Raw genomic sequence first — 19,904 nt, 5'->3', positions numbered from 1 at the left:
GAGGAGTCTGGAGGAACAGAAAGTAAGGAATGCATTCATGAGAGAAGGAGACAAAAAAAAAGCCGTGACAGGAGGAGGTCCACAGAGAGAGGAAACTGAAAAATCAGTGAAGTAAAGAGACGAGACACGGAAGAGTGAAGGGAGAGAAGCTGGAGAGGAGGGAGACGGACAGATGCAATCAATGGCTGAGGAGCAATGTGGCGTGAAAGTGACAGAAATGAAGGAGGGAGGTGATTAGATGAGGTGAACACAAGCAGAAAGAATGATAATTAAACACTGACGGCTGTGAACTGTAGCGGAACGTGGCGTCTCTCCAGCCAATTTATCTAAAAACCACGATAAACAGCTGCTACAGACACACAGAGTCGTATTTGTTTTAATATAAATCATTAGTATTTGATTAAACTAAAGCATACATCTCATTTATGATGTAAACCTACAGTATTTTCTACACTGTAATCTCTCTCCATTTTATATAACCTCCAGAAACTGAGACTTCATAGAACCATGGTTACATCCAGTAACTCTCAGATCTCCTTCTTACTCCTGGTTGTAGTAGGTTACTTCGTCTTCATCGCTAACAGTCTGCAGAAAACCAACGATATGCAATGATCAAGAGGAGTCTCCAGATTATTATGGACTCGCTTCCTGAGACAAGATTTCTGCAGACACAGAAATGTCGGATGCTTCTCAAGGCATCTTTTGTGCATCAAACAGTAGTCGAACGGAGGCTGAAAAAGAAGATCAGGCCCAGAGGAGGCGGATAAACGATGTGCATGTTGTCAGTGCAGCAGCGGAGGTACTCAAGACCGTCATTAACCAGCAGAGCCAAGGTGTTGCTTAGGCACTGAGGAATATTTGCATCGTCACAGAAACACGCTGAGATGCATCCAGCCGTCCATCAGATGGAGCCTTGTCTCACCTCATTCAGGTCTCTGTCAGTCAGTGAACACGCCGCTCTACATCAGTTCAAAAGCTCCTGGAATCAATACCGCACACGGAGCGGTCCATTCCAGTTCGTCACACAACCAGGCGTAGAGAAACCCACCGGCGTCGAAAGCAATTTATTTGACAGCTAATCATCCAGTGGATTCCACTTCAATGACAGGAAAGCAGCTCGGTCGAACTCTGACACCAGCCGCACGGGAAGAGGTTTAATTTTGGTCTAATATCATCTTACATCTTAAAATCTAATTAATTGGCATGAGCTGATGCGATCTGCAGCCCACGATGTTTCTCATTTCAAACAGGCAGTTAGAACCAAATATGATCATGAAGCTGCTGCATGGATGCACCTAAATAATTATTCATTTTGAACATATGAGAGAAATGCGGTATTGTATTTAATTCTCTATTTGTGTCCTGCTGTCTTTAAACTGTCGGCTGCTGCAGCCCTGCATATTTCCCTGCGGTGGTATAAATAAAGTATGACTAATATCCATCTTTAAGGCTCTTTTGATTCACCGTGAACGTTACACTGCAACAAACGAGACCAAAATCCAGTCGTAAAGCGAACACAGTGCATTCACATGCTGCAAAGCAAGAGTCCGAGTCAGAAATCTACTCATGCTGCAGACATCTGGGCTCTCGTCCGAGTCTTACAGCCTTGTCAGCCTCCATCTCCAGCTTTCTCACTACTAGCTCTTTTCCCCCCGAGGCTCCAGCTTCAGCCGGGAGAGATGAACTCTGAGCCGAGCTAACGTCGACTCAGGAACCGACACTGCTGTCAGAGTAAAGAGGATCGAACCGTGGGGGCGTCAAAGGCGCCTCAGTCCCACCATCGACCTCCTCGTCACCTTTTAAGTTGACCAACACCATCAGCTGCAGCAGACTCAGACTGGCAGCAACCTTCAACTGCGCCAGTGTCCTCATAATTAGAGATTTGAGGTCATTTGTCTGGAGTTTGAGATACAGACAGTTTGCTCCCTGCACTAAATCATCTTTACGGCGCCGGTCCATTAAGAGGAGGATTTACTCAGGTACCACCAAGTCACAAACAACCCAGACTTAATGAGGGCTTGTCATGAATGTGCTTGGGCCTCTCCTCGGGTCAGGCTTCATGAATAATGGATAGGGTTGTTGTCTGGCAGGCACAAAGGTGAAAGACAGAGCGGAGAGAGGTGAAGAGGTGAGGGAAGGTGAGAATAAGTAAGAGGAGAGTTGAGGAGGGTGAGACAGGTGAAGCTGAGAGAGGAGTAAAGGTTAATGGGAGAAAACTTCCTGCGCCTTAGAAAGACAGACTCTTATCTGCAGTATTTCATCCTTTCATTCAGGTATAAACAAGCAGACTATCTGTTTTCCACCTTTTTAACTAAACAAGAGTGAAATATTCATCGCAGTTTATTAAAAGACACCTGAACACGATCAGAAATTAGTTGGCTAACGATACAGATACTGACCCAGAAACTCTGGAGGAAGCTACCCTGAAAGATCTGCAGCTTTTCATCTCCTTTCTTTTTCAAGTTTGTCTTTAAATACTTCATGGCATATTATCACTTCATAAAGTTGTCACGACCAATGTTTACACATGCAGAAGACACTCATTGGAGAAGAGTTGGTTTGTTCAAGATCGACACCTGAGAAAAATATAAATGTCTTTATCTGCAAGACGTTCAGATTTATTGACCTGCTAGTCGATGACTTTATCTGCTTGAAAACAATGCGCTAAGAGACGCTAAAAGGCTGCATAAATGTGTGATGATGTCTTCTAATAGGATGTCAGATTGATGATGTTGATTCTGACTCACGTGGTCTGGTCGTTGGTGAACTCCAGCTCTCCCCGGGCGTCCTCGTAGTCCTCTCCGGCCTTGGCGGTGCCCGACTCGGTGTGGTACGGCAGGATGACGGTGCCGCGGGCGCCCGAGTTGCGCACCACCGTCACCTCCATGGTCCCGACGCTCTCGCTCACCCTCAGCAGGCGCTCGCTGAACGTGAAGATGCCGGCGTGGTCGTCGTCCAGGATGGTCACGGTGGCAACCAGGGGCTCGACCAGGCGGCCTTTCGGGGCGGCTCCGGCTTCGTCGCATTCAAACATCCCCTCGGCGTCGCCGACTCGGAGGTTCAGCAGGCGGACAAAGAAGTGCTCGTCCTCTTCGAATATGTCGTCGTCGATTATACCGACCTGGGGACAGAGATGTTATCTTTAGACGTGAATGATCAGAAAGGTTAAAGGTGACGTTCTGGGACCTGTCTGCTCTTCCACATGCAGCAAAGGTTGCAAAGCATTTTGCAGAGGAAACAGCAAATATAGGCTGCTTAAAGGAACTTATGATGCGACACACAACACAACTTTCACAGTCTTTACAGATTTCGATAAGACTAGGAGTACACACTAACAGACTGGCTTCAGCAGATATTTGATGAGGATATCAAACGAGCTAAAGCCAAATGAACTCATCAAACACTCGTGCAAACCCTCGGAGGGCAACAGTTGGGTTATACAGACACTCATGCTCCTGCCACAGCTCCATTAATCTCTCCTCCATTTCTGTGGTCCAGGTTTGGTTTGTCGCTCTCATTATTTTGATATCCCCGGTACACCCTGTCATCTTCTGGCGCAATTTCCCATGTCCTGCTCTTTCTTCATCAACTGTTGGCAACACATGTTTGCAGCTGGATTGGTAATCAGTTCACCCGACTGTGTCCAGATTTGGCTTAAAAAAATCAAACATTTTAGATGTTGATCCCTCACACACTAACAGATTTTTGTGCCAACTAGCCAGGCCGACTGTCCCCAGCTAGTGCAGACTGGTGCAGACGTTGCCCAACTGGGAATGGTGAGTAAAATCTCTTTCTTTCTCTCTGCTCAGATTGAAACAGGCTGAAGCTCATCATGCTGTTGCGTTAGCATCCATTAGAGTAGAGCTGGTTTGTTCTGGATCAACTCCTGAGAACAATAGAAATCTTTTTATCTCCAAGACGTTCCACTTTATGCACCGGCTAGTCAATGACTCAGAAGTACTGATGAAAGCAACCCAAACAATGAACTGAAAACTCTGTGATCATTAATAGAACGGGAAATATGATTAATGGAGCTTCTTATGTTGAACTTCCATCATGGCTGCTTTGTGACCAGCAGCACTGAGACAGGCTGCAGCTTATCAGCTTGTTGCAGAGACAGAGTCTGTATTTTGGTTGTTATAAATATAGCTGAGACATATTAGTTTGTAATGTTTGTAACATGAACTAGATGGAGCGGCTGCAGTAACGGCTGGCCTGGAGGAATTTCTGCATCCAGAGCTGTCACATGTGATAGAAGCTTCCTTGGCTGATGTTAAGGGTCACCACGAGCCACAGTCAGGAAGAGCTCCAGCTGTGCTCACATCTGGTGGCGTCATGAAGTCAGAGCTCGGGCCTTTTCAGAGAAACAATGAGCAGTAAATTAATAAAGTGTTACATCCGCTCTGATGGTTTTTCTTTGTTTCTGCAGCAGGTTGTCAGTCTGAGGCGTAACGCAGGACACACACAGGGAACACTGGTTGAAAAACACCAACAGTCAATTTAATGGAAGTGCTGTCACTAAGCAGGATACGCCCAAATGGAGTCAAACTTAAGATGACAACAGAGTAAAAAGTCCAAGTGTAGTCCGAACAAAGTTAACCCAGTGAAAGATAAACTGAAAACTGAAAGCCAAACATCGCATGAACAAAGAGAAACAAGGAAAACATGAAGGAGAGTTGACAAGACACAGATAAAGATCATGAATGGATGTTAATGTGTCCGATAAATGAGACCTGAATGCACTTGAAACATTATCTTTAGAGAGCAGAAAGGAAGATAAAGGAAAGAAATCTGCGTCAAAGTCAGATTTAACATCAGTCATCTTAAATTCTTACACGGCGCTGACAAAATTCAAGAATTTTATTCAAGAAAACCAACTCTGGAGGTGGAATTCTACATTTCAGGAAATTTAAACTTCATATTATTTTATGCTTTCCAAAAACAGATCCCCACCATCATACGAGCTGCGTTTCTGTTCTGAATTTAAAGTGGATCGACATGGGCCCTGGTCTGGATGCTGGACCTGGATGAGCTGAATACTGATCAGCTCCCCGAGCATGCACGAAAACAGAAGCTCTGGTTACAGAAAAGTCAACAACTCTGTGAGACCGTTATCATGCGTTCATCGTGCCACCGCTCACTAAATGACAGCTCGGGGCTCCCAGATCACATTAGGTTAGCAGTTTAATCCAATGAGCCAGATGTGTTCAGACATCAATCCTGGATAGAGGCCGAGAAGAAGAGATGACGGGGGCGACTTATTACTGGTACATTTTTTAAATCAAAAGTAATTTTATTAACTTGCACTTTTCAGACTCTTGGGCGACACAAACCAGTTGTGACATGACACTAACAATGTTGCATGAAAGTCCAGCAGATACGGAGCAGTCAGTGTTTTTGTGCCAATATTTGGCTCATTAGCTAAAAAATGTTCCATGGTGTTCACCAGCTAGGCTCTAACTGTGTCTGTCAGCTGCTGGCTGGTCACGAATGGCGGCTTATTAGAGCGTTTTTACTGAAACTAGCTGCTTTATGTGGATAAAAGGATGCTGTGAGAGAAATGAAAGAGACTAAAATCATTTAAGTTTCCAAACAGACAGATAAAGCTTTATAAAGCAGAGAAAAGCTGCAGATTCGGAGGATGATTTTCTCAAACGCATCTTTGCCCATTCTTGAATTGGCTGGGAGTTAGGTGGAGTCAGGCCCTGCCAAGATGGCGACGGCCAAAGACACCACACTGAGATTCAAAACCATTCATCTACCTGAACCGCAGTTCCTGTAATGTCCACTTGAAGCTCCAAAAGCGAGTTAATCATCATAGACCACCATGTGGAAATGTCTTTACAGCAGAAATAAACATGTTTATAGTCTTGTACTAAAACAGTTTTAGTCTCGACAGCGACTTTTTCCATTCATGACAACTGTACGAGGATATTTTTTCTCAAACGCACCTGAATTAGCTAGGAGTTAGGTGTAGTCAGGCCAAGTTTATAGCCTGGTCCTAAAAACGTTTTAGTCTCTAAATCTAATTTGCTTTGTTATGTGAAGTCAATAAGTACTAAACCGCAATTCCTCTAACGTCCACCAGAGGCTCCAATCCCCATAGACCTCCATGTTAAAATATCTTTACAGCAGAAATAAACAAGTTTGCAGTCTTGTACTAAAATAGTTTTAGTCTCTTTACCCTTCATGACAACTGTACGAGGATATTCCTAATAAAAGGCACCTGTTTAAATCTTTGCCCATACTTGAATTAGCTGGGAGTTAGGTGGAGCTAGGTCCTGCAAAGATGGAGACGGCCAGAGACGCCACACTGAGCTTCAAAACCATTCGTCACACAATAGCAAGTCAACCATTTTACAGTGCCACACTGATTTTAGTCGCTTTAACAAGTAACTGCACTCATGTGAAAATAATTTTGCTGACCTTTAGCGATTCAACCTGTCATCTCGCCATCACCGTCACCGTGGTTACAAATGCGACAAAGCAAACTTTACACTAGTGACTGCAATGAAGCTTTATTTAACATATTTATTGAACAAATCTTCTGAAATACGAGGTCCAGCAGCTTTTTCACTGTTTTAGGTTGTGCTTCTCAGACAAACAAAGTTTTTTGAATGTGTGAGTGAACGTGTAAATGGATGAAATATGAGAAAATACACAGATAATTGTACAATTCATCATTGGCTTCTGGCTCTGGAGCTCTTTTATCAGCTTGGACTGCTATTGATTAGTTGGCAAATAAACTGCAAACTAAACAAAAAATCATTTCTATTTATTGTTAATAAAAGTACAAAGTGATGCTGACTCAGATCCATATAATTGTGTATAATTGACTCTCATTTCTGTTACTGTTGAGGCCGCTCTGCCTGCTCAGGATGCAGCATGAGATCGTGAACAGTTAATTTAACTTTTCAACTTTTCACGCACCGCAGCCCTGAAGAAAGAACGTTTTGTGTTTTATTATGAGACATGGAGCCATTTAGTCACACTTGACTTCGACACTGAGGGACTTCATACTGTGCAGAAGACATTCAGACAAATCAGTAGTGTAATTATTTATCTGCTGGGTTCGTTTGCAGCCGCGGTTGCAAATGAGATTCTTTCATTCGTAACGTGAAGATGAGATGATTATCTCTTTTTTTTTGATGCAAGAAAGAGTTGACAGCGAGGACTTCAGCTCTCTTTTTATATTTGATGGGTAGATAACAGAGACTGTGAGTGATGACGATATCAGGAATATGAGGGTTTCAAGTTCAGTTTCTCTACTGCTCATTTCAGTGATCGATGAAATCCTCAAGTTGACCTTTTTTTTAACACACTCAGCGTCTCTCCGTCCATTCTCTCCTGCTAGATGGACCAGTCTATGCTGTCTGTGTTTAAAGCTTGATGCCATTCTCAGCTTTCCTCTGATCTTTCATCAGACTCTTAGCAGGGCTCACCACGTCTTCACCTCATGCAGTCATCCAATAAGCTTTTAATTCACGCAGCATAGCGCGCTCTTAAAACATAATATTCTAGTTTTCATGGTAGAAATCTTTACTGTGGTGTTTGATACAGAGTTCAGGTAGTAGAAAGAAAGAAAGTTTGGGAACATCTGCAATCAAAAGTCAGTGAAGTGGATCATTGAGTTGTGAGAAGCAATACAAGTTTTCCTTTACTCCTTCATCTTATTCCGCTCACAAAGATTTTGTGAAGGAAAGTTAGTCAGGAGTCTCTCTGTTAGGAACTCATTATACTCCTGCAAAGATCTGCTGGACCAATCAGATAATTTGGGGGTGGAGATGAATTAGTTTACAATTAAATGGATGCAGCATAGATTCCACTAAACGCAGCTTGACTGATTGATGACAAATCATGAGTGCGACTCCGGGAAGATTTTCCTACAGTCTTGAAGGATTTATGCTGAGACCGTGTTGTATTTCATTCCTTCATTCCTTTCAATAAACTCAGCTGGAGGCCTTCTTTCATCTCCCTCACTAGTGGTTTCTTTGCAGCAGATCCACCTTGAAGGCTTGATTCAGTCTGCTGTGTCAGCTGCTTGGGCTCTGGGAAGCATTGATGTATGCTCTGATCTGAGGTGCTGTTAAATGTTCATTTCTGATGCTGCTAACTTTGAGGAATTTATGCAAAAAGCTTGTGAGGCTGCAGGGATACGAACAGAATAACAATGGAGGAAACACATCCACTTTTAAAGGTAAAATTATTCAATTAAAATGTATTAAGGGAGAATAAAAGCCTGGAGTGAAAATAATTCTCTTCTGTGTCACGCATCAGATCAGAACATTTTAACAGTTGCAGGTAACAGATTTACAGGAACACTTTGTTTCACAGGAGTTTGCATCTTTGAAGGGGTTTGCAGGTAACAGCTGTGACAGTTCAGTGTTCTGCTGGGAAACTTTTGGACCTGGCATTCATTGGTGTGGATGTTACTTAGACACGTTGTACCCACCTAGACCAGACCAGACACCCCCACCCCATAGCAATGACACTCCTTGATGACACTCAGCCACAAAACGCTTTAGGAACAACTCAACAGCACAAGGTGTTGATCTGGCCTCCAAATTCACTAGATCCCAAACTGATCAAGTATCTGTGGGATGATCCACAGAGGCCCCTCCCCTCACAACATTTTCTGTTACCAGACACCACAGGACACCCTCAGAAGGCCCATGTCCATTCTCTGATGAGTCACAACATTAGGAAGGTGGTCGTAATGTTATGCCTGATCGGTGTATGTTTCAGTCCTCTCCTTGAATCTCAGCATCTGTTCTCCCTCTGCCTCCCTCTGCGTCTCCTGCTGTGACTTTCATTATGTATCTCATCATCGTCCCTCCTCTTTCTCCTCGCTTTGATCTCCTCCGACGTCGTCCCACATTTTCCCACCATGCTGCCGGCTGTTCAGGAGCCTGCAGCATTTTTATGAACCTCCATGAAGTTTAAACTTGTCTCGGCCCAGAACTCCTCCAAAGACCAGGTCGCTCATCTATTGCTTCTAAATCTACTGCGTTCAGATCTGTTTCTATTTCCAACGTTTCAGCAGAGACAAGGCCAAGCTCTGAGTTTTTGGGCTGAACTGACAGAGCTGTTCTATAATGTATGTGATCGACTAGGCGCCATTAACATTTCATCTCATCTCCAAGGTCCTTGAATTAATGTTTTAATATTCTCTCGCTGTCAAACTCAGACCTGTCGTTATGAAGGACAGCAGAAATTTATAACAGGTCTGTCGAGTTTGTGTTTAGCTCCACAGTGAACAGCTTTTTACTAAAACTGAGCAAAAATATGAAAACGTAGTGTCTGAAAAATATGCAGAACAATTTATTCAAGCTGAAAAAGCAAATTAAAGTAACTCTGCATGACTGAGATAATGCAACCAGAGAATTAACACTCACTTGCAATTAAAAACCACTTGTGTTAATTAAGGGTTTCAGTGTTTTTCAGAACATATTTTAGAAAACAAATGAGCAGGAATAACAAGTTTGAGATGATCAGGATTAGTGGGATATTCTATGTAATTAAAGGACTCAGCTCAGGATGTTTCTCACAACAATCATCTTCTTTACATGATTTTTTTATTGAGACAGTGCGTTTGTTTGAAGTTTAGGTGCAATTTTTATGCTTTTCAGTTTCTATATATTTATTTCCACAGAAAAACGTAAAGTAATTGAGTTTTTTTTTTTTTTTTGAGTAATTGGAGGTTTCTAATTCCTTTGCTTTCTCCCAAAAGTTTTATTTTGAAAATTTAGTCAATTTTACTTCCTGGCATTATCTTTCCTTCTCCCTTATTGCTTGCTTTCACCTGTCTAGCCTTGTTTTTTGTGTTGGTTCATAGTCCACCTCACTCCTCTCACTCTCTGCAGACACCAGCGGCACATACGTCAAATCCAGCAGAAGCATCAATGTCGACCCAATAAAATTACAAAAATATACATATAGATGTAAATATAATTCATTTTACTCCCAAGAACTTTTTAGACTATTTAGAGTTCTCCTCAGAGCCTGCCAACCAAGGGTAGCGCTCATAGTTGCTGACCCGAAAGTTTCCCCGGCTGGGTCAGGCTAGCTAGCTCCAGGGTTGGGCAGCCTTTCCTCACAATATCCAGCTTTTCCTTCAAAGTCCGCCGTGAAAATGTCTTTCTAAGAAGATCTGCAACCAAATCAATAGCCTCTCCTCCTTCCACCATCATGGATTCAACAAATAGCTATCAAAACGTTAACGAGCTAGCTTGACCGTCTCTGACCGTCCAATCAGAGGATTGTAAGGATATGAACTTGAAATGTGATTCATTACAAGGTGTTTCAAGCTTTAGCCGCCTGCAGTTTTAATTGTGAAGGTTTAGGTTTAGGCCAGCAGAGAAGGCTTTGCAGGCCCTGACGTCTCACCACTGGTGCTTGTGTATTTATAACCCTGGTCCAGATTGAACCTGTGTTTTGGACTCTACCTGCTCATCACTTCATTAAACCCACTTTGTCGTTCATCTAGCCTTCTCTAACTGTGTCTTCCATGTGGTTCATCCATTCCTCGCTACACCTGTGACAGTCAGAGCTCGTCAACCATGTCTAAAGTCAGTCTAGTATTTATCTAACTCACCTTAATCTCTCTACGAGTCTCTCCAGGCTTGAACACCAGTGTTCCTTCACTGTATTCATAATCTGAGCCGGCGTTGGCCGAACCGTCTTCTGTTCTGTAGTCCACGTAGAAGGTGTTCTCTCCCAGACCCCCTGAACACCAGAAACACAACTTAGTCATTTAGTCAACCTAGAATCATTTAGAACATGTTGAAAGTTTGTTAGAAATCAGTATAACTGTATAAACAAATACTAATTATGCAGCAGTGTTGTTAGAGTTTACAGAAAGATGGACGTGACGTTAGGCCAAACCATCACGCTAGTTTGGATGGAGGTCTTCAAGTTTGACAACGAAAATTAAATTAGAAAAGACTCAAATCACTGACTGGTCTGCTGGTAGTTGAGTTGCATCATGGGTAATGTAGGCACTGAATAAAAATGATGGTTCAGCTTGAGTGGAGACATCCGGGGCTGAAAAAATAAACCTAACGTGGAAGTTCTTCTTGTGTCCACTGGAAACCACAGTGAGTCAATCCCCGCAGACCTCCATGTTAAAATGTCCAACTTTACAACAGAAATAAACATGTTTACAATCTGTTAGGTGGAGTTAGATGGACTCAGGCACTGCCAAGATGGTGTGTCCATCTTTACCTACAGTCAGTGCTACAGCTGCATCCATTTTAACTGCAGTTACGACTCGTTTCAACGATGAAACTCATCAAAGACCTCTGAAAGATTTAGATATGACCACATTACCTTGACAAACCACTGCCAGTGTGAGAACGCCGCAGTTCTCCATGCACTGACTGTGGGCGCTCTCAAAGGAGATGCGGCTGCAGATCCCCAGGTCGCTTTCTTCAGGCGCTTCTTCGTCGGGTACGACTGCACGGCGAGCGTGGTCGGCCGCGTGCTTCTTCAGGACGTTCCCGGCTCCGATCATCATACGAGTCGCCTGGAGGGAGACAGATGTTAAAAATAAGACAAGGTCGGAAAATGAGCTGCAAAAACAAGACATCATGAAGTCCTTGAACTACTTTATGTCCCTTTTATAGGATAGGACAACCCTTGTGTGTTCACCTCAGGGACTGTTTATGAGGTGTGTGTTACCTGTATGCGGTAGAAGGCTCTGCTCTTCTGTTGGTGCAGCAGTGCGTAGTAGTTGGCCAACTCCACCAGCTGGTCCAGCTCTTTGTCCGGATATTTCTGCTTCAGCTCTTTCAGGATACGAATCACCTGGAGGAGAGACAAGAGGACACTTCAGATATCTGCACAAAAACACACTCGTACTCGCATGGCTTTTCTCACAAACACCGATTCTGGAGCGACCAGCTTTAAACGCAGTCACAATTGAGTGATTTGATGTGGAGGTGGTCTGAGACACATCTGTGATACAGTGAGTCCTGGGTCACATTAAAGACCACCTACTCAACAGGGTAGTTTTGTCTCATTCATTCAGAAAACAACAACAGTAAAATAAATCGGCATTATTGAGAAGATGCAATCAGAGAATTGCTGTTCTACGGACAAAGAGAGAATTTTAAATTGTTCTGCATGCGGTTAATTATTGATGCGATCAATGAATAAGGAGCTGCATGCAGTAAAGTTATGTATGTCTTCAATAATCATCTTTTTTTTCGCCTTTATTATCAGAGACTTTTCTTTCTCAGCTTCAAACAGATGGAAACTGATGGAGGTTGTAAGCTTCCAGGATTCAGTTATAATCTGAGCTTTGCCTCTAAAATAACTAACGTCAGGACGGAGATAAATAATCCATTAGAAACAGCAGCAGCTGTTATAAGATTCTTCTCCACCACAGATCAGATCTCAAGAGCTGTCTGGGGACGCATGTGTGAATACAGGTGCTTAAAGGTGGACACTTGTGATCAGATTATCCAGGTTGGATGTTAATGCAAGGTCTGAACGGGGCCCTGGAGTCTTATCACTTTCAGTTTCTGCAGCCTGATGGGAGGATAATGTTTGTTTCAACAAAATCCCTGCTTCTTAAAAGGCTTAAACCTTCAAGTAAAATGATCTGCAATTATAATAAACTGTTATCTTATGTTCACTTTGCCTTTTTAATCCTCTCCACAATCACACATTTAACCATTGCCTACGCGTTAAGCTGACATGTTCTTGTTTGTTTACCAGCTCTGAATGTGAAGGAATGAATTCATTTCTTTTCTCTAAAGCAGTAATTTATTAAACCACAGCAAACCTTCAAATTACACCTTTTTTTTTGTCATCTCATCCCATTAAAATCTGCAGAGATGTGCAAATAAATCAGGTTTAATATTAATGTATTATATCAGTAGTGAGATAATATCTGCTCATTCATTTAAATTAGCCTGTGTTAAAGGATTTAATATCAGAAGTTTGATGGTATTTTAATGGGAGCTCGCTGTTAATCCTTAAATTTATAACACAGTGTTGAAATCTCTTATCTAAATCTTATCTTATCATTGAAGTCAGTATTTAGCAGATGCACCTCTGTGTCTGTGTGGACAGGTCTCAATCAGACTAAGAATCTGCACACTTTTACTCCATTCTTCTTTGCAAATCTGCTTGAGTTCTAAGAGGTTGCACAGGAATCGGATGTGAACAGCTCTTTCAAAGGAGAAGGTGAGTCAAGTCTTTGACTGGTCTACTCCAGAACATTCACCTTGTTGTCTTTAAACCATGTCTGTGGAGCTTGTGATCTTTGCTCTGGGTCACTGTCTTGCTGGAACATAAGTCTCCTCCCAAGTCGTAGTCCTCCAGGATTTCCCTTTGAGTTAATGCATTCATTTTACCCTCTACCTTAACAAGTGGTCATTGGTCATGTCAGACTTTGTGTCAGAGCTTTCCATTGCTGCAGCACATTTAAACATTTGGGATTTGTTGCTTTTAAATCTCGCCACATTTTGCAGCCTACAGGGAGCCACACTGTCCACTCTGAGATGCACTGATTTGGTGAAAACATAGGCGTGGGTTTTGTGTGAGTGAGGTCAGAAAAGAGAGAAGAACTTTTCTGAGAGTTAGTCGGTAGACGACAACTCCCGAATGTGTCACAGCTTTAATTCAATGAAACATCTGCTAGAGGAAGTGAAGCCGAAAGACTGCAGCTGTAGGTTTCTGCCCACACAGTCGCCTCGAATAGCAAAATGAAGAGGTGGAGTGCACTCGACTCTTGTCATTCAGCAGGCGGTGGAGGGGGGAACTTATCCAGTTTATCCCGTAACTAGACACAGATTAGACACCAGCTCTCTGAGGGTGTTGGCCGCAAATCTTTACACCCTCCATCCATCAGTCTACATCAGGTTACCGTGGCAACTACCTCAACGGTCAAGTAAAGTAGTAAAAGTTCACTAAAATGATATAAAGTGCAGAGGAAAGCATCCGTGCATCACTTTAGGAAATGGAAAACTAAACTGGAGCCATTTGTCACATTTACATACAAGTTTATTTTCTCCTCCAGGAAAACGTTTCATTATTTTGTGCCCCTGTCACAAAATGTGTTTTCCTACATTTTCACCAACAGAAAAAATAAATAAAATGAGGTGAATGAGATTCTAGAAATATTAAAAAACACAAGAAGGAAGGAGTGTAGATCCTCCAGCAAACTGAATATGAAGATGCCAAAGCAGGCGCAGGTGCAAAACAACACAGGGTCTTCTGACCAGGTGATGCAAACAAAAACATGAAAGTACACCTGTCTGGTAGAACCACTCAGGAATGTGGATCAAAAGGATCAAACACTTGCTGCAGAGCTGTCTGTGAGTATTGTACTGCTGTTTTGTAACCCTTCACACTCATGAGTCTGTTACTTTAAGAAGACTTCCTGGATTGTATTTCATGTCTCGTTGGTCTAGGATGCAGCACAACAACGACTGTTTAAAGTCTCAACTCTGATGCATTGATGAATGCATAGCAGATATATTTAAATGAACTCCTAATTAAGCCCTACTAGTTTCTCTAACTCAGAATGTTTGTGCAGCAGTTTATTTCTCTGTTGATGTCACGTTTCATTTTGGGTTTAGGGGTTTGGGGGTTAGAGGTCCCGGTCTATCTACAGACAGGTTGTCAAGTTGATCAAGATTCTAATCACAGTGTACGTTTAGAGATGCAGGGACAAGTACATCTAGGTTAGGGCCCCCTACAACCAAGGAACGCCACTGTTTTGGTCTGACGCATCACTTTGTTTTTTAGACAGAACCACCATCGTCTTTCACAACAATTTATAAAAAATATTTAAATACTTTAGTCATCTATGAAATAATTAACACAACAATCTGCAACCCGAGGAAGTTTGAAGGCAAGTAAACGGTCAGTCTAGCTATCTATTTAGTAAAAATGTTGGAGTCTTGTCGCCTTTTAGGGTGTGACTATAGCCTGTAAAATAAGTGGATGCCATGACAGCTCCTCAAAAGTGAAGCCAAAGTTTGTGTAGCTTCCCCTGGTGGTTAACATCCCAAATGTTGATCACCTTTAGGTCAATATTGTTTAACTCCAGTTAAGACACTGAGGTTTCTAGTCATCTGGGAGCAGTTTGTCGTATTATGTCAAACACAGGATTTATATTTATGTGACGTCACGTTTGTCATTGTCACCTCTTTGCGGCTCTCGTCCAGCTCCTTGCTGCTCTCCACATTGACCATGGTGCTGTTGGAGTTGGGCAGGTTGCCCCCGGCTCCGGTCGCCATGGCTCCCGCGCCGACGTTGTTGGCCGCAGCGCCCGCCGTGCCGTCCTGAGTCCCGCCCCCGCAGTTTTCCGCAGGAACCACGGCGCCCCCTCGCGGCGGGAACTTGCCGTCTATGATCATCTCCATGCCGCCCTTGTTCGGGGACAGGTCCCCTTCGGTCTCCACGACGATGCCGTGGCGCTTGTCGGCGCGGTAACGTTTGCCCATGTACTTGTAGAAGAGCAGGCGGCGGTCGGCGATCCAAGCCAGGATGACGCAGACTGGGAAGTAGAGCAGGGTCACCAGGGCCTCCCACACCTGAGAAAATGTCACATCGCCATTTTAAATATGATCCAGGTGCCACACATTCAGAATCATCATTAGCAGCATCAGCAGGTACAACTAAAATATTATAATCCTTAGGTATCACAGGTTTAGATTTGTCAATAATACCTCTACTACTGCAAGAAAAACTGAGAGCTCCGTGTGGTGAATCATAAAGATGCCCGAGCCGTTATCGTCTGAGCTGATAACCTCAGGATGTATCACTTCACCTCCATGTCAGTGGATTCATTTAAAACCCGTCTCACCTCCACGACTCCCGGCGTCATGACAGACAGGATGAGGTAGAGCCAGATGTAGGCGAAGATGCTCCAGAAGGCGGTGATGAAGAACACCCGGAGGTGTTTGATCTTGCGCGACTCTCCGTTGGGGATGGTCCACACGCAGATGCCGATGATCACAAACATGTTGAAGGCGGCGCTGCCAACGATGGTCCCGGGTCCGAGCTGACCGGCCTCGAATTCATGACCACACACCTGCAGAGGAGGAGGAGGAGGATGTTGGTGACTAGCAGCTCAATGAAGAAAAGACAGAATGACTTTTTAACTAATACAACATGGCTTCAAGTGTTGCTCTTGTTTAAAAACAACACATTTCATGTTCGTTAAACAGATTGCTTCAAAAAAGCAAATTGTACAAATGATGGGTGTGCAGACACAGCTCAAACATAAAGAGAGTATTTGATGAAATTGGAAGGAGAGAGAATCAATGAATCAGCATGTGGTAGCAAGGCTGTACTCTGTGTGTGTGTGTGTTTGTTTTTCTCACTTTGTGTTGACCAGAGTCTTGTGTATTTCTAACATTGTGGGGCCATGCTGTCCTTGTGCGGACATTTTTTCTGGATCCCACAACTTTTTGAGGTTTACAGCATGTTAAGACTTGGCTTTAGGTTAAAGGTTACTATTCGGTCAGGGATAGGGAACGCCTTATGTTAAAGGAACGAGTTTGTGTGTTGGTGAGGATACCTCTATAACAGACAGCAGGATCTCTGGAGCGCTGGAGCCCAGAGCCATGAGCGTCAGATTGGACACTGTTTCATTCCAGATTCGAACTGTCGCCACAGATGTTTCCCCATTCGGCATAGTGATGGTCACCTCCTTCTCCTGTGGAAACAAACACACAAACAGGCACGATGGTTTTAAAGTTGAAACAAGAGAAACTAGACTTGTTGGGTTTAACAAATACGTTTCATCCAAGCCGTCAGTTCTAAAAGGCTGATGATGAGCTGGGGTTTAAAAAATCTGTGGCTGGTGTTCAGATGACTAGAGTCTGTTAATGACCAGATACTCACCTGTAATTGAAGGAATCAGTTTATATCCTGTTTTCTTTCTCCAATAAATGGTACTCTAACAACACATCAATGTTCACAGATTCCAGTCCCAACTTTTTGGGAACAGATGTTCGGATTATGTTGTAAATTGATGGTATCTTTGTCCAAAGACGCTGCATTCATCATCATAAACACTTTATTTACCGCGGGTCTCCAATCGACTCATAAATCCTCATAATACGAGAGCACACACCCAAACAAGTGTAGACCGTGAGGATTAAAACATATTCCTGCACACATACACACATATCTGCAGGCTTCTGCTAAAACAGCTGCCGTGGCTGCCACAGTGATGGATTGTGGGATATGCTGCTGGACATTCATTTACATTGACCTTGAGGAGGATGGATGAACTCTTTCCTCCATTAACCCTTCATTTTCCATCTGCTACCAGATCTATTATTATGTTCTCTGTTCTCTGTGTATACGTCCCAACCACCAGTTTTATCTGACGCAAGTTATTATAACTTCTGGAACAAGACTATGCCAAGGGTTGCCAACCGTCCCTTGAAAAACGGAATCGTCCCGTCTTTAGAAACAAAAGTACGCGTCCCATATTGAGCTGAAGCAGGATGCACTTTGTCCCGTATTACTGTGAGAATCAAAAATAGTGTGTAAAATGAATAACAGGGCGCTTTACATGGAAATTCACCAAGCCGGGAAGAGTGAAGGCAATCGGGTCGGCCGGCCCTGCCAATGAGGTGTCCCTTATTTATATTTCAGGGAGTTGGCAACCCTAACCATGCCCCATGTCAACTTCTACCTTTCATTACAGGAACCAGAGGGACAAGGAGCCAAAGCTTCCACTCTTCAGGTTCCTCTGCATCCTAAGACCATCATTCATTTATTCTTTTGACTACCCTCATCCCTCCAACCATTTCCCTCACGTCCTATCGACCAGTTGTCAGTTGTTCGTCCTCCTTTTCCTTTGTCAGTTTGTCTGTTCATTCATCTGTTTTCTTATTTATTGTTCACATATCCTCGTGCTTCCTTGGCCTTGGTCTGCAGCACCTGTTGTTACCTTCATCATATATCCTCATCAAATATAACATTATTATTTCATCCAGTCCTTGTGGTTCCTTGTGTGCATGGTCCTGTATTTGTACATGGTCTTTGTTAGTGGAAGGTCGGTCCTGAAAAATACATCCATCTATACAGTATGTATCTATTGAGCCCAGGGAAGGAGCTGGACTGAGGAAGACAGCTCTTGTAGAAACACAACATTGGTAAATGTTGAGTCCATGTCCTGTTCCACTGTCCTATTAAACCAGGACTGTTAACGAGGACGATAGTACACTGTGTTCCACATTTCTCTCCTTTATGTTCTCTTTCCCTCCCGTCCTTCACATCCCCTCCTCGTCCTCCTCTCTCATACTGAACATCAGCCTCTGTTCAAACCTCTGAGGACCTCTCCTCTCTTTCTCTTCAGTGCTTATGAATAACTTTAACACCTGAACTGTTACAGGCCACCAGAGACACACACACATCCTCATCACTGCAAAACCATCACACCAACCTGTGTGTTTACTACCCTTGAACAGAACGAGTGCTAACAGATCATTTATGACTAAACTGCAAGCTAGAGCACCTGCCAATTCATTAGGTACACTAACGAAAACATCGTAATATAAGAGTCTTGCACTAAATGACTGCTCTAATGATCAGTTGATGTTGAAGCAGCATCAGAAAGTTAGTGATTCCACTGGATGATTAATGATCTGACAATTTTAATAGTACAACAAACCACAGCGTCCAAAATGAAGAGTTGCATCAACATCTCTCTCAGTTATTTGAAACTAAAGCTGAACACCAGAATCTTCACAAAGACAAGACTGAGAGCAGAATTAAAATGCATTTGCTTTCATTCCCATTGAGGATTTGGATTCATTTTTGAGTGTGGCTTTGGCCTTGGCCTTTTACAACATGTTCAGCAGGAGAAGTACAGCTATTTTATTGTATTTTTTTAAATGAAGCTGGTGGTAGGTCTGCAGCCTGCCATCATACCACATCTATGTGCTGCCTTGTTCAAGGGAAAAAGAGACGAACCCTTTCTCCATCTCAGGTCTGTTCTGGCAGCAGTGTGTACACATCCAGCTTCTACAGAACCATGATGGTGATTTCTTTTTAGCAAAGGTGTTTGTATAGTGAATACAGTCGATGCCAAAAGAGAGGTGGACGTTTTAGAGGTCAGGATGTGTTTTCATATGTGGGAGTTGGGGATTTTCTGCATCTCTGACTCCTGCAAACAATCGTGCAAACAATCAAAACTGTTTGTTTCAGGTTTGTCAGATGTGAGGATTAGCTGAAGATGATTCTTTTGGCATTCATAACTTCTGAATCTCCGTGGCTGTATGGATAATTAAACACCAGACATCTGCTCCCACATTCACTCCCTCTCACCTGCGATGTGATGACTTCGATGGACGCCATGAAGCGGTCTGCGATGATGGACACTCCCAGGAACATGTACATGAGTGACACAAAGTAGACCACCGCTCTGGCCACCTTGTAACCGGTCCCGGGCTGTTTGGGCATCCAAACCGGCAGCAGGATGCCAGGGTGGCACACCGTCACCTGGTTGCACTTGTCTACACCGCTGGGCACAGTGCTGTTGGCGTAAGACAAGGAAGGCGGGAAGGTGGAGGGCAAGGACGTTATCATGTTGGGGTTAATGCTGGACTCGCTGCGCTGGGACTCCGACTGGCAGGGAGGCAGCGGGAGGACGAAGAGGAAGAGGGAGAGGAGGAAGGGGGCGGGAGAGGCGAAGAGAGTCATGGCGGCGCTCGGTTTCTACCACGAGAAACGAGCGGGAAAGAAGGGATGAGGCAGAGGACGACGGGAGTAGGCCGAGGACGGCGAGTAGAGCTGAGGGTGGTGCGACTAGCTCACCTACAGGAGGAGAGAGAAAAAAAGAAATAATTACTGTTTAAAATCCAATTAACACCTCACAGACAGTCACTCCACAAAGATATTTTGGACTGGACGTGAAACACATTTTAGAA

General features: G+C 43.5%; 1 protein-coding gene across 2 annotated transcripts in view; it reads right to left on the bottom strand.

Annotated features, from left to right (window-relative positions):
- The window catches only part of slc8a2b (solute carrier family 8 member 2b), a gene marked incomplete at its 5' end in the record, with an annotated part of 33,510 nt that extends 13,833 nt beyond the window's left edge, over positions 1-19,677 (bottom strand). Inside the window, 8 exons of one of the 2 annotated variants that reach the window (XM_084559208.1) lie at positions 2,748-3,121; positions 10,595-10,725; positions 11,329-11,524; positions 11,680-11,805; positions 15,159-15,548; positions 15,821-16,048; positions 16,538-16,675; positions 19,303-19,677. In XM_084559208.1, the coding sequence (XP_084415334.1) occupies positions 2,748-3,121; positions 10,595-10,725; positions 11,329-11,524; positions 11,680-11,805; positions 15,159-15,548; positions 15,821-16,048; positions 16,538-16,675; positions 19,303-19,677 (1,958 nt within the window). The remainder of the gene's footprint in view (positions 1-2,747; positions 3,122-10,594; positions 10,726-11,328; positions 11,525-11,679; positions 11,806-15,158; positions 15,549-15,820; positions 16,049-16,537; positions 16,676-19,302) is intronic. The other variant, XM_084559209.1, reaches the window with a different exon arrangement.
- Between the last annotated feature and the right edge of the window lie 227 nt (positions 19,678-19,904).

The sequence above is a fragment of the Chelon labrosus genome (assembly GCF_963514085.1).
Source record: "Chelon labrosus genome assembly, chromosome: 13".
NCBI lineage: Eukaryota > Metazoa > Chordata > Actinopteri > Mugiliformes > Mugilidae > Chelon > Chelon labrosus.
The sequence above is the reverse complement of the archived record's forward strand: the minus strand, read 5'-3'. Positions and strand labels throughout refer to the sequence as shown.